At 41.5% G+C, this 15,281-nt stretch overlaps 1 protein-coding gene across 1 annotated transcript; it reads left to right on the plus strand.

Annotated features, from left to right (window-relative positions):
- The first annotated feature begins 1,947 nt into the window (after positions 1-1,947).
- LOC138150030 (BOLA class I histocompatibility antigen, alpha chain BL3-7-like) lies at positions 1,948-8,811 on the plus strand. Its single transcript, XM_069073384.1, has 8 exons — positions 1,948-2,183; positions 2,379-2,639; positions 2,876-3,154; positions 3,497-3,772; positions 6,727-6,828; positions 7,278-7,310; positions 7,484-7,528; positions 7,720-8,811. The coding sequence occupies exons 1-8, from the start codon at positions 2,120-2,122 to the stop codon at positions 7,722-7,724; spliced, it is 1,065 nt and encodes a 354-aa protein (XP_068929485.1). The 5' UTR covers positions 1,948-2,119; the 3' UTR covers positions 7,725-8,811.
- Positions 8,812-15,281: the final 6,470 nt, after the last annotated feature.

Consider the following 15,281-nt stretch of genomic DNA (forward strand, 5'->3'; position numbering starts at 1 on the left):
GTTGTATTCTCCAAGTATTTTTCCCACATAAAAAGAATTTTATTATTTCCCTCCCAGCACTTTCTGGACTCAGTTTCTTACTTTTTTCTTTCTAGTAGTGCCATCCCCAGGTTTTTAGAGGTCCCAGGGATAATAACGATTGACTTGGATCCCTGCATCTCTCTGGTTCCTTTAGCTAAAGCCTTTGAATACCATCTTCTGCCTTACCCTATTATTACCCTATTCTGTTATTACCCAGTATATATGTGTGTATATGCATATGTGTGTGTATGTACTAGGTACTAGGATGACTTTCTTTTCTCCACTCATCTCCCATTTGAATGAATGGGTGGAATAAATCATGTTTTCATCTGAAAGCATGGATGCCAACTGTTAGGGTTGTTAATTCAGAGTCACAATCTCTAAGACCTGGAAGGAACATTAGATTACATCTAGTCCAACCTGTATCTGAACAATTATCCTTCCTACAATGGCCCCCAAGTGGTGATTTGATCTTAGCTTGAAGACTTCCAAATAGGAAGAATTCATTGTCCCAGAGAAAGTCTGTTTTGGATAGCACTAATTGTTAGGAAGCTTTCCCCTCCATCAAGAGGCAATTAGTCCTTCTACAGCTTTCACTAATTGCTTTTAGTTGTGTCCATTTGAACATAGATCTAGTTCTGCTTCCAAATGGAAGCCTTCCAAACACTTGAACACACCTGTCATGTCTACTCTATGCCTTCACTTCTCCACATTAAACAACCCTAATTTCTTCTATTGAGTCTCTTCACCTTGTCCTCTGTTCTTCTCATCACCTGATCTCTCTCCTCTAGATATAATGAACGATGTTACTAAAATGCTCCAAACCGAACATGTTACTCTAGACATTGGCTGATCAAAACAGAGTGGAGTAGAACTATTACTTTCAGTAGACTGACAAACAAGCAAATGAACAAAGAAACAAATCAAAAATGAAATAATCAAAGAGAAAAAATTAGAAAGATGAGGATACTTCATCCTTTTCTTTCACAGTGTCAATGGAACTGAAAGTTTGGACAATTAGAGATTTGTCTTAATTTTTCTGTATTAATGTACCCCTGCCCCAGTCTAGACTGTCTTCAGTATGTGCCACAAAGTCTGAGGTGCCAAAGAGCAAACCCATGCCAGCCCTCTGGACACCTGCCCTCCAGGTAGACGAGGGTGAAGAGATATTTTTTAAAAAACTGTATTAATTATCAAAGATAGGAAGGACCATTGCTTGGGGTGAATAGGGAAGGGAAGAGAATACACATTATATAGTCCCTACAATGTTTTAGGCATTGTGCTAAGCACTTTACAAATATTATTTCATTTGATCCTCACAACAGTCTTTGAGGTAGGTGCTGTTATTATCCCCATTTTACAATTAAGAAAATAATTTTTAAAAATTACTCTTACATTTCATGTAATAAACAATTTTAACAGTTGTTTTAAAATCTTTGAGCTCCAAATTCTCTCTCCCTCCCTTCCCTCCCCCTCTCATTGAGAAGGAAAGCAATCTAATAGAGATTATACCTGTGCAAATATGTAAAACGTTTCCATGCTAGTGATGTTGTGATAGAAAATAAAGAAAAAAGAAAAATAAAGGAAGTAAAGGAAAATTATGCTTCAATCTGCATTCAGGCTCCATCTGTTCTTTCTCTAAAGATATACGGCATTTTTCATCTTAAGTCCTGCAGAATTGTTTTGGATGATTGTATTATTGAGAGCAGATGTCATTCACAGGGTGACAAACTGAGGAAGAATGGAGGTAGGAAAACCATAAAAGAAAGAGAAGACGTTGGGAAAAAGTTTGAGGAACTGAGGGGCAATTCTTTCAAGCTCAGAGAACAGGAGCTGTGTGCGGAAGGTGTTAAAAGAAGTTGAGTGTAGTCAGTGGATGCCAGAGAAGGGTGATTCATCCGAATGCTGGGGATTCCCCTCAGAGTCTGTTCCATTTTCTTCCCACAACCTGTCTTTATTCTGATGATCCCTGCACGACACTTTTGTATTTTCATTTGCCATTGGGTGAAAAAGCCTCTCTGCGGCCAATTAGAATTAAGGCTCCGTTTTTATATATCGCCGCTTTTAAGTTGTTCTCAATGTTTTATGATTATTGACCATGGGGATCTATGTGCTGTCTCTACTTTTGTTGGATGTCCTGGTCCTTACGGAGACCCGGGCAGGTAAGTGTAGCGTAAGGTTAAACGTCTGCCTAAAGACAAATGTCCAGAGGGCCGGGACAGGTTTGCTCCGCGGGACCCCGGCCTTTGCAGCAGATGCTGAGGACAGATTGGACTGAGACGGGGGATTCATTGATACTCTCGAGACAAAGTCCTCACCCTGAGCCCAGGCCAAGGTCTCTGATGTTTCCGATTCAGGTTCTCACTCCCTCAAGTATTTCTACACCACCATATCTCGACCCGGGCTAGCAAAACCAAGGTTCATCTCCGTAACATACTTGGATGACCAGCAGGTCTTGAGTTTTGACAGCGACCGCGAGAGCCAGAGCACAGAGCCCAGGACGCCATGGATGGAAGTCGATTACTGGGAGCGGGAGACGCAGATCTTCAGAGAGGCCAAGCAGCGTTTTCAAATGTGCCTAAAGATAATGCCCACATACTACAACCATAGTGAGGAAGGTGAGTGACCAGAGGGACCGCGGGTTACCTGTCAGGTCAGTACAGTTATCGCCTTCACATATAGGTGGCGGGGGGGTGGGGGTGGGGGTCGGAACGTGGAGAGGAAAAGGTGTGGCCTCAGCGTGAGGGGAGCAAGATTTCTGACCCTGTTGGGATGGTGTTTGGGGTCGAGACACTATGTAATCTCGGTGCGACGCCGCCCTCTGGACCATGCTGAATCTTCTTGGGGTTCTCAGGGGTTCAAACATTACAGCGAATGGCAGGCTGTGACGTGTTCTCCAACGGGAGCTTCAGCCGCGGCTTCTATCAAACCGCCTACGATGGGAAGGACCACCTGACGCTGGATATGGAGACAGTGGATTGGATCGCAGGGAATGAAGGGGCCCTGAGCCTTAAGAGCCAGTGGAAAGAAGAACAAAGCGAAGCGAAATATTGGAAGAGCTATATAGAGGAGGAGTGCGTAAACCAGCTTCAAAGCTATCTGGACAAGGGAAAAGAGACATTACTTCAGACAGGTACCATCCTACCTTCCTGTCCTGCCCCACCCCCTCCTTAGCTGCCCTATTCTTCTTCCTCATCCTGAGACCATGGCTCCAGCCTGAGTGTGCTGTGCACAGTGCACCAAAGTGGGGCTCAGCTTCCCTCTCCCTGAATGGGGGTGGGGGTAGGGTCTGTAGCCCTTCTCTGCCTCCCCTGCGGCCGCAGTCTTAGGGTCCGGTCTCCCAGGCATCTGACCAAACCTGAACTGAGAGTCCTTTCCCTGTGCCCAGTCTATCCTTGTCTACCTGGAAGAAGCTCAGCCTCTGAAAAAATTAGCAAAGGCGACCCTGACCGTGCCTCTGACCTTGGTCCCACAGATCCGCCCTCGGTACGAGTAACCCGACACGCAAGATTTAATGGGGAAGTGTCTCTGAGGTGCCGGGCCTGGGACTTTTACCCTGCGGAGATTTCAGTGATTTGGCTGAGAGATGGAGAAGAACAGCTTCAGGAGACGGAGCTCATTGAGACTAGACCTGCGGGAGATGGGACCTTTCAGAAGTGGGCAGCTGTGGGGATGCTCTCTGGAAGTGAACAGAGATATACCTGCCGAGTGCAGCATGAGGGACTAGCTGAGCCGCTCTTCCTGAAATGGGGTGAGGACAGCGAGGTGGGGCATGGAGGAGCTCTCCAAGCCTCCCCACTTCCAGTGACAGAAGGACCTGGATCTGTTCATGAGTTGGGAGAGTGGGACTGTGTTTGGAGAGAGATAGATCTGAGCCCAAAGAAGGAGCAGGGTTTCTCACTTTGTTTTCCTTTCTTTTTTTTTTTTCATTTTAAAATATTTTATTTATTTAATGTTTAATTTATGGAATAAAACAAGTATTTTTTTTACACACACACACACACACACACACACACACACACACATATATATATATATATATATATATATATACATATATTTGAATATTTGATTTTAGAACTTTCAATTCCAGATTCATTCTCTTCCCCCCCTGCCACCCACCCCCACTGGGGAGACAAGCAGTTCAGTATAGGTTGTACATGTGCGGCTAATGCAAAACAATAACATAGTAGATGTATTGTAAAAGACTGAATATATTTCCCTCCCTCCTATCCCACCTCCCACTTGTTCTATTCTCTACTTTGATCCTGTCCCTTTTCAAAAGTGGGTGCTTCCAACTTCCCTCCCCCCCAGCCTGCCCTCCCTTCCATCATCCTCCCTCACATCCCCTTCCCCCCTATTCTCCTGGAGGGTGAGATCCCCTATTTAGTGTGTATTTCCCTCCCTCCTCAAGCCAGATTCAATAGGAATAAGGTTGACCCGTTCCCTTTTGCCTTCCTATTCTTCCCCTCCATTGTAACCATTTTTCCTTGCCTCTTCTGTATGAGATAATTGTCCCACTCTGTCTCTCCCCATCTCCTCTCATTATATTCCTCTCACCTCTTAATTTCACCTTTTAAGTATCATCCCTTCCTGTTAAATTGGTCCCGTGCCCTCTATCTATGTATACCTGTAAACATATATACACACATTCACATATGTATTCATATGCCCGCATACCCTCATATAAAGACATATATATATACATACATACATATATATATATATATATATATTTCTAATCTTTTCAACTACTGAGAAAAGTTTCATAAGATGCAATTATTGTTTTTCCATGTAGGAATGTTAATAGTTCAACTTTGGCCAGGTGGCTCAGCAAGCAAGAGCACCGGCCCCAGTGCTGGGACGACTTGGATCAAATCTGGGCCCAGACACCCAGCACCACACCCAGAAACAACAACTGGCCGTGTAACCCCGAGCAAGCCACTCAACCCCGATTGCTTTAAAAAAAAAATAGTTCAACTTTGATAAGTTCCTTATGATTTCTTTTCCCTGTTTACCTTCATGCTTCTCTTGCTTATTGTATCTGAATGTCAAATTTTCTATTCAATTCTGGTTTTTTCAGCAAGAATGCTTGAAAGTTCTGTATTCCACTGAATGACCATATTTTCCCCTGAAACATGATACTCAGTTTTGCTGGGTAGGTGACTCTTGTTTTTAATCCCAGCTCCCTTGACCTCTGGAATATCACATTCCAGGCCCTTCGATCCCTCAGTGTAGAAGCTGCCAGATCCTGGGTTATCCTGATTGTGTTTCCACAATATTCAAATTGTTTCTTCCTGGCTGCTTGTAATATTCTCTCCTTAATCTGGGAATTCTGGAACCTGGCTATAATATTCCTAGGAGTTTTCTTTTTGGGATCTTTTTCAGAAGGTGATCGGTGGATTCTTTCAACCTCTATTTTGCCCTCTGGTTCTAAAACATCAGGGCAGTTTTCTTTGAGAACTTCCTGGAGGATGCTTTCCAGGTTCTTACTTTGGTCATGGCTCTCAGGCAGTCCAATAATTTTTAAATTATCTCTCCTGGATCTATTTTCCAGGTCAGTGGTTTTCCCCATGAGATATTTCACATTGCCTTCTATTCTTTCATTTGTTTGGCTCTGTTTAACAGCATCTTGATTTCTCATAAAGTCATTAGCTTCCATTTGCTCCAATCTAATTCTGAAGCAATGATTCTCCTCAGTGAGCTTTTGAGATTCTTTTTCCATCTGGCAAATTCAACATTTTAAGGCATTCTTCTCCTCATTGCCTTTTTGAGCCTCCTTTGCCATTTGAGTCAGTCTGTTTTTTTAAGGTATTATTTTCTTCAGTCAGGCTGTTGACTCTCATTTCATAATTTTCTTGCATTGTTCTCATTTCTCTTCCCAATTTTTCCTCCACTTCTCTTATCTGCTTCTTAAGGTCCTCTATGGCCTGTAACCAGCTTGTATTTTCCTTTGAAGCTTTTGGTGCAGGAGTTCTGACTTCACTGTCTTCCTCCTGTTCCATGCCTTGCTCCTTCTTATCCCCAAAATAGGAGTGTAATGTTGGAATCTTCTGTCTGCTTTGTTTCCTTTGCCTGCTCATTTTGCCACTCAATGATTTGACTTTTGGGCTTTTTGCCACAGTAGGACTCTGCCACCAGACAGGGGAGTTTTCGTCCCAAATGCTGGGGTTTTCTCAGCTGCCGGAGGTATTAGATGGGTGCCCTCTCTGAGGTCTCCACACGCTCTGGCAAGCTGGACACACACCCCAGGACCTCCATCCTAGACTGCAATCCAGATCCAAGCAGGTTAAAGCAAGAACGATTACCCCTCAGACTGGTGCTTGGTCCCCCTACACTCTGCAGGCCAGGAGCTGAAGCCGCCACGTGGCACTGGCAGGCTGTGCCAGCGTCTCAGCAGTTTCTCACCCCGGGGGTAAAAGCCACGCACTCCCACTTACTGGGTCCCAAAGTCCAGACTGCACTGGCCTCTCACCTTGTCCTTTGCATCTATGTATTGATAAATCTGGAAACGGCCACAGCTGCTGCTGATCTGGAGTCCCTCTGGCTGGCAGCTGGTCAGGCTCGCCCTGGGGCTAAAGCTGGGCTCGGCTCCCAGAGCGTTGCGCTGGCCGATTCCTGCCCGCCTGCCGGGCTGTTCTCAGCGGGAGGTTAGCTTCTCTGTGTCATTTTGTGGGTTCTGCAGCCACTTTATTTTCCTTTCAGAGGCAGAGTCCTCATCTGTAGGGCTCTCTGCAGGGGTCATCACTGCTCTTCTCCTTGCTGCAGTCATTGTCGGAGTTGTGATCTGGAGGAAAAATACTTCAGGTAGGAAAAGGAGAAAGGGGCTCAGGAGGCAGCAGGCATGACTGGAATTATGGGTTGTCTCATCCTGTATCTATCTGCCCCACCCAAAAAGTCTCCTATTCTTCATATTAAGACCAAGAATAAGACCCCCCAAGGGACTGTAGATGAACAAGCTAATAAAGAAATGCCCTTTTAACAGATGGTCCATTTCGGGTTCAATAGGGTCAGTGAACAGGGTATTTCAGACTCAGATCACAAATAGATCTAGAAATTTAGGTCAAAAGAATTGAGTACCTGCCCAGAGGTGACCAGTACTAAAATCTTTCCTCTCTTCCTGTTGAATTATGATTCTGTGCTAGTTAAAGAGTCATAGTCACAGGAATTTGTCTTAGGTGAATGGTGGAGAGATTGAACTTGAAGGGTGCTTGCTTTTCCTGAACTTTCCCACTGAATTATTATTTTCCTTCTAGATGGAAAAAGAGGGAGCTATACTACAACTGCAAGTAAGTAAAGAGTCAATATGGGGATAGATGAGAGAGGCTAGTTCATTTAAACCTTAAGCCATGGGAAATGGGAACCCAGAGTCTCTCCTCTCTCTTTACCTCCCCCCATCCTTTCCCATTGTCTTGTTCTGAGCAATATTCCTGAGTAAGTTATCTCTCTTCTGTTTTTCCAGGTAGTGATAGTGCCCAGGAATCAGATGTCTCTCTTACAGCAAAAGGTGAGAGTCTGGTGATTCTAGAGGGGGGTTGGTGTAAAGGGGGCAAATGCAATGAAGATGAGTATATTAGTGATTGGATTTAAGGGAGTCCCTGATTTTTGGAGGGGGGGTGAGACAGGATGTTCAAAGTAATGAAGGACTTGAGGGTAGAACTGACTTTTTTCATGTCTTTCATCTGTTTCCTTTTTCAGCCTAGCGGAGCTGCCCTGTGTGGAACAGAGGGAAAACAAACAAACACAACAAAGCAGAGCCACCCATTTCTCCATTTGCTTTCTCAGTTCTCTTACCCTGTCCTCCCTGTACTGGGCTCTGTGATCAAGCCCCTATGCTGACCAGACAAACTTTATGGTAGAGAGTGTTGGTGTCCTCACCCTATTATTTTGTGCCTTCTCATCCACCTGTTTTCTCTCTGTTCTGCCAGAATTTGCAGGGAGAAAATTAAAGGAGGAGAGTGGGGCAGAGAGATTTTAGACTTTCCCTTTCTCCCCACTTATTATGCTGAAGTCTGATCTTTTTCTTTAGAGAAATAACTTTCCCCCTAAGTACTGCTTTGGCTGTATTCCATAAATTTTGGTATGTTGTCTCATTGTTGTCATTCTCTTTAATGAAATTATTGATTGTTTCTATGATTTGTTCTTTGACCCACTTATTCTTTAGGATTATTGATCTTTTCCTGGTATTTGCTTAATGGAAAGAAATACATTGTGAATAATTTTTCTTGATTCCTCACCTCCCTCCCCCCCAACTTAAATGAGACTCATGGGGTTGATGGGGTGCTTGGGTGCTTGTGCTTGGACCTCAGTTTCAAGATCATATTTCTCCCTAGCCTCAAAACACAATCCCAGACTCTTTTCTTTCCAGTCCAAAGACTCTATGCCTAGGAATTACTCATGAGTGGGTCCCAGGAAAACAAACTATCTTCCCCTATTACAAAAACAAGCTTGTCTTTGAAGAATTTCCCTTGTACTAGCAGAACTATCATGTTTTGATTCCCACAAGTCACCACATACAACCCAGAGCTCAAGTTATATAGATGTCAGCTCTCAAAGCTATTTCACTACAGATGTAACAGATAAAAATACACCCCTTAGGATCCCCTTCTCCTGTATTCCAGTAGTAAATGATGCCTGTGAATAAGGTTGTATGTTATCAGCTATCTGCCAGATACTATTACTTTTCCTATATATGTTTTAGCATCATTCCTATAAAACTGAAAGTTCCTTAAGGAGCTCTGCCCTCCATATAAGTGTTACAAAAAAGCTTTGCCACCTTGACTTAAAGAATATGAGTCCATTATTTCATTCTAAATGACACTCTCCTGTACTTAAATCCTTGAGGGGTCCCTGAACCCCTTAAATCACATCAGGATGACACATTATGGCAATAAAAGAAGCAAAAGAAATTAAAGACTTGAAGATTTTTCTTAATTGTCTTGGCTATGCTGAGTCTGTGGTTGGAGATGGGTGTGGAGGATGGGTTAAGGAGGTAGGGACACAGAAGATGGCAGCATACACATAGTAACTACTCTAATATTTTTTATTTAGACATTTCCCCCACCCAATTTGTCCTTCTAGGCTACATATATTGTATAAGTGGCATTTTCCAGGAATTCAGAAAGATCCTAGGTCACTGTAACCATGCCATGTCAGCCTGATAAGGTAAAAAATGTTTCAGTGGCAAAGTGGATAGAGTGCTGGACCTGGAGTCAGGAAGACTCATCTTCATGAGTTCAAATCTGGCCTCAGACATTTACTAGCTATATGACCTGGAGCAAGTCACTTATAGCTGTTTGCCTCAGTTTCCTCATCTATAAAATGAACTGGAGAAGGAAATGTCAAACTACTCCAGTATCTTTGCCAAGAGAACCCTAAATGGGGGCATAAAGAGTTGGGCATGACTACACAATAGCTTCAAGTGATAATAAATCTACAGGTAGAACTTCAAAGCCTATATAGTCACACCCTTCTATTTCATTGAGCCAGGCAAGTGGCATAATGGATTTGACTTCAGGCGAAACTTGAGTAGAAATGCCAGCTCAAACTCTTACTACCTGTATGATCCTAGGCAAATCATTTAAACCCTCTCTGATTCATCACCTGTAAAACAGATATGGTAATAGCAACTACTTCAGAGGGTTATTGTGAGAATCAAATGAAATAATAATCAATGCTTTGCCAGCCCAAGAGTGCTATATAAATTCTAGCTACTAGCATTTTATAAGAAAGGAAACTGAGGACCAGAGAGGTTAATTTTTCACAGGTAGTAAATGTCAGGTAGGCATAAAATCCAGATAATGTGACTCCAGAACTAGAGCTCTTTCCACGATCTCAGGTTTTTAACCTGCAGTCTTGCCATCAATACCAATTTTACTTTCATATTCCTGTGTATTTGAGTGTGTGTGTGTGTGTGTGTGTGTGTGTGTGTTCTGGTTTTACCCTTATCCCAAGAAACTTCAGGGTTTCAGTGTCCTCCATGTCTAGACCATTACAGAGTTCAGTACATGGAAGATGAAGATGATGATGATGATATCACTAATAATATTAATAATAATAATTCATGCTTTATGGTTCATGCTGTAAGATTTGCAAGGTACTTCATGTTACCTCTCAACAAACCTGCTATTATTATCACCCCCATTCTACAGATGAGGATACTGATGTAGCAAGAGGTTAGGTAACTTGCTGAGGATCACATACATAGTATGTGTCTGAATGAGTGTGGTAAAAGTTAAGATTTGAACTCAGGTCTTTTTATCAAGTCCAATACTCTATCTGCTGCCTCTTGTTCACATTTTGGGCTGTTTTAGGGCTAATATTCTTTATGTTTATTCCACAATTTTCTGTAAGTGGTCTAAATTTGGAATCAGCAAAGAAGGACCTACTGGATCCTGTTGTGTGATCTACCCTGCTGGAGAAAAAAAAAGTACTTTCTACTTTTTATACAGCTCTCAGTAATTCTTTTCAAATAGAAATACATTTTAATTACATATATTTCTGTGTTTTGATTCCTCCAAGATCAGACTTGGTGTCTCTGAGAGCTGACATTAGACAGTTCCAACTTTCCACTATTTCAGGTGCACCCTCAAATTTTCACTAGACAAGAAATTTATGTGTTTGAGTTACATTATTTTAATTATATGATTTATACAATATATTCAGCTTCTATTGTATTTAGTAATTCATTCTAGGTAGCCAGTTACATCATGGTGGGAGCCCACTAAAGTTTAGACCCTCTTGTTCATGTGCGCAAATTAATTAGAGGAACATGTTTAGTTAGAAATCTGAATTAACTCATAGCCTAGAGTTTGGTGGGTGTCATTTGTTTCCTACCCCGGAATTAGATGGCAAGGTGGATAGAGGGCTGGACTTGGAGTCAGGAAGATATGAGTCCATATTTGGCCTCTGACAGTTACTATGTGAACAAGTCACTTAATATCTTTAGAAATATATATTTATTTTTAGTTTTCAACATTCACATCTGTAAGATTTTGAGTTCTAAATTTTTTCCCCTCCCTCTACTTAAATGTCTTTTAGCCTCAGTTTCCTAAACTGTAAAATGGAGGTCAAAATAGTACATTTAGCAAATAGTAGGCACTTAAAAATACTTGTTTCCTTCCTTCCTTCCTTCCTTCCTTCCTTCCTTCCTTCCTTCCTTCCTTCCTTCCTTCCTTCCTTCCTTCCTTCCTTCCTTCTTTCCTTCCTCCCTCCCTCCCTTCCTTCCTTCTTTCCTTCTTCACTTTCTCTGTTCTTTCTTCCTTCCCCCTTGCCCTTCCTCCTTCCTTTCCTCTGTTCCTTCCTTCCCAGGAGTGACAGTTCCCTAAGGATAAGAACTCTCTTATTTTTTATATTTATGGTACTCAGACACACAGTAAACAATTAATAAATACATTTTTATTTTATTCAGTTGTGCCTCATGTCAATTTTCTTATGGCTAAAACGTATTGTTTTCAAGAAAGGGATAAGGAAATCACTTTGAGGCTTTATCCCAAACAGATGACAAGCAGGAGTGAATAGATGGATGATCCCACCTGGGAAAGAAACTCTTTTAACCCATTCTCAATCTTGGCTATTAACCTAACTTTTAAGAGTAAGTGCTGTACCACTCCTCTCCTCTTTCTACTGATTTCCTCATGGCTTACAAATTGTAGGGTAAATATTTTGCTTCCAAATACTCAATATCCCTGATGAATAGTTACCTCACATTCTATGCTTCAAATCACTAAATCTAAAATGCTGATGTTGTATAATACATCTCATCTTCCTCCTCATCTTCATTTCTCTCTCTCTCTGAGTTGTATAAATTGATTATTGATGCAAAAAAATGGAAAAGAGATTTTAAAAATTCTTGTTTAAATTAAATTTTATGTTTATTTTTAGTTTACATCATTCATTTCCAGAAGATTTTGAGTTACAATTTTCTCCCCATCTTTCCCCTACGCATCACTCCAAAACAGCAATCCCACTGTATACTCCCTCCCCCAATCTGCTCTCTCCTATATCCTCCTCCATCACCCTCCAACTTTCTAGTATGGCAAGATGGCTCTCTACACCCCAGTGCTTGTATATCTTATTTCTCAGTTGCATGTAAAAAATAAACAAACTAATAATAATATATATATTTTAAACATTGATTTGAAAACTTTGAATTTGAGATTGTTTCCCGTCCTCCCTTGTCACCCACCCTTACTGGGAAGATAAGCAGTTCAATATAGGTTGTACATGTGTAGCTATGTAAAACATTTCCATAGTGGATATAATGTGAAAGACTGACTATATTTCCCTCCATCCTCTCCCACACCCCCAATTGTTCTATTCTCTACCTTGACCCTGTCCCTTCTCAAAAGTGTGTGCTTCTAACTACCTTCCCCCCAATCTGCCCTCCCCTCCATCAACTCCCCTCTTACCTCCCTCCCCCTACTCTCCTCTAGAGTGAGATACCCTATTTAGTGTGTATGCCATTCCATCCCCAAGCCAAATTGAATGAGAGTAAGATTAACCCATTCCCTTTTGCCTTCCTGTTCTTCCTGTCTATTGTAACAGTTTCCCTTGCCTCTTCTATATGAGATAATTTATGCTTTCTGTATCTCCCCATCTCCTCCCACTATATTCCTCTCTCACCTCTCAATTACACCTTTTAAGTATCATCCCTTCCTATTCAATTGGCCCTGTGCCCTCTATGTATACCTGTACACATATATATGCAAACTCACATATGTATTCATATGCCCATATACCCTCCTATATAGACATAGTCACACATTTATATTCCCTTCAACTCTTCTCAAACTGAGAAAAGTTTCATAAGTTACACTTATCATTTTTCCATGTAGGAATATAAATAGTTCAACTTTGATAAGTTCCTTATGATTTCTTTTCCCTGTTTACCTTCTCATGCTTCTCTTGCATCTTGTATCTGAATGTCAAATTTTCTATTCAACTCTGGTTTTTTCATCAAGAATGCTTGAAAGTCCTCTATTTCATTGAACGACCATATTTTACCCTGAAGTATTAAACTCAATTTTACTTGGTAGGTAATTCTTTGTTTTAATCCCTGCTCCTTTGACCTCTGGAATATCATATGCCAAGCCCTTTAATCCCTCAGTGTAGAAGCTGCCAGGTTCTGTGTTATCATGATTGTATTTCCACAATTTTCAAATTGTTTCTTCTTGGCTACTTATAATATTTTCTCCTTGATCTGGGAACTCCAGAACCTGGCTATACTATTCCTAGGTGTTTTTTTGAGGAATCTTTTTCAAGAGGTGATTGGTGGATTCTTTCAACCTCTATTTTGCCCTCTGGTTCTAAAACAGCCAGTTCTCCCTCTGGGGGCAGAGGCCAGACTGTACTCCCAGACCCCCTGTCACTAAAGTCCACACTGACCTCTCACTTTGTCTTTGGTATTTATTGGTTAATGATTCTGGAAATCACCAGAGCTGCTGTTGATCCACTCTCCCTAAGTCCCTCCAGCTGTGGCTTGTCAGGGTGGTCTCACTCAGGGCTGGGCTCTGCTCCCAGCTTGCTGCAATGGACCCTGTCTGTCTGTCTGCTGGGCTGCCTTTGTTTCTCTCTGTCACTTTGTGGGTTCTGTAGCTCTAAAGTTTGTTTAGAGTCATATTTTATAGGTATTTGAGGTGGTTATGGAAGGAGTGCATGGAGTTTTCTTGCTTCTATGCCACCATCTTGGCTCTACCACCCAATTTTAACAATTCTTTAGAGAATTTTAGAACAATCTGTAGAACAATGGTAGCAATTCTGTAGGGAAGTCAAACAGTTGCTATGATGAGAGAGTCTGAAAATTGCATTAGTCATTAAATGTTGTAATGTTGACTTCAAGATGCCTATCAGTTATCTATTTCATCCAGTAAACAGATGGCAATGTGGTGCTCAGGACAGTGACTAGTGTTGGATATATACATTTGGTAGTCATTTGTATAGAGATGAAACAGATTAAATTTATGGAATTGCTGAAGTCAATGAGAAAATGTTTAAAGAGAGAAGGGGTGCAGGACAGAACTTTGGTGTATGTCCAAACCCAGAGGGAATTCATGTGAATTGTGTTCAGAAATATCTTTTACTTCTCATCATAACTCTCATTTCCTCATCCCAAATTGTAATGGAAGTTTGGTGAAGTATCCTCATAATCTCCCTCATGCTCTGTCCTCATCTCTGAGACTGGACTGGATGATGACGAAAACAGGCTTTTAAACTGGTGGGTGGGAGTGTGTGTGTGGGGGAGGGGTGGGAATATGGGAGCTTCTTGTTTCTTTTGTTTATCTCTTCCTGTTTTTTCTCTGCTTATGACTACCTTTCTGTGTTGCATTCTGGATACTTGCACAAAAGTATTTCTTTCTCTCTATAAGAAATTAGTATAATAGTTACAACTCCATCCATCTTTTAAATTAGTAATCCTTTTATTTTCCTGTCTGTTTACTTTGTTATGTTTACTTTTGTTTCTTTAGTAGAATGGTATTTTAAAGACTTTGGGTCACTTGCGTGGAGGTAGATGTTTTGATACTTCATGTGAGGGAAAGTGTTTACTTCCTTTGGAAAGAATTTTCCAATGTGTGGTTAGGGAAATTCCCAGAAGCACACTATTAGATATAAGAATATGGGGCCAGGTTTCATCCCCAATTTGTTCTTGCCAAGGTTTTACCAGTTCTGGCCACTTCCTTGATTCTTATTTCCTTAACTTCAGATGAATATAGGTCCTCTATTAGGCACATACATTCAGAAGGTTCTCCTCTGGATCTGGGCCAAAGTGGCACAGAAAAATATTGTACAGTTTGACAGGCAGGAAGGGAAATCACAGACCACTCTAGGTGCAGCAATATTTAAGATTCTACCACTTCGAATTAATATGCTCCACACATAGCATCCAAGCTGCAATTCATTTTCTTGAGAAGCTTTGATTTTCCTTTTCTGCTATTGTTTTATCCCTTGACTTCTGACATCATGGTAAATGAAAATAATAACAAGAGCTAAGTTATATGCAGAAATTTTTCTAAGCCAAGTCACTCTTTTCAATTTTCTTAGTGTTGCTCTTTCTGTTTGATGGCTTTATGTTCCCCAGTGTCTCTAGGTGGTCATTTAATGTTCTCCTGCCTTCTGTGACACCTCATTAGGTCAGATAAGGCAGCAGTGGTCCAAAGTCTAGGTGATTATGGTGACAAAACAAGCTTCAGAACTTCAGGAGATGGGGGTCACAAGGGCTGAATGGAAACTGAGGAGTGATTGATAAGACTTAGGCTAGTGAG

The sequence above is a fragment of the Petaurus breviceps genome, unplaced genomic scaffold (assembly GCF_028583685.1).
Source record: "Petaurus breviceps papuanus isolate PSGF00001 unplaced genomic scaffold, PetGlider_PUasm1.0 90865, whole genome shotgun sequence".
Lineage (NCBI taxonomy): Eukaryota > Metazoa > Chordata > Mammalia > Diprotodontia > Petauridae > Petaurus > Petaurus breviceps.

Excerpts from the sequence above, each read along its gene's own strand:
- LOC138150030 (XM_069073384.1), top strand. The coding sequence starts at position 2,120 with ATGGGGATCTATGTGCTGTCTCTACTTTTGTTGGATGTCCTGGTCCTT. Across the intron at positions 3,155-3,496 it reads AGAGACATTACTTCAGACAG|ATCCGCCCTCGGTACGAGTA; the intron begins GTACCATCCTAC and ends TTGGTCCCACAG. Across the intron at positions 3,773-6,726 it reads GCCGCTCTTCCTGAAATGGG|AGGCAGAGTCCTCATCTGTA; the intron begins GTGAGGACAGCG and ends TTTTCCTTTCAG.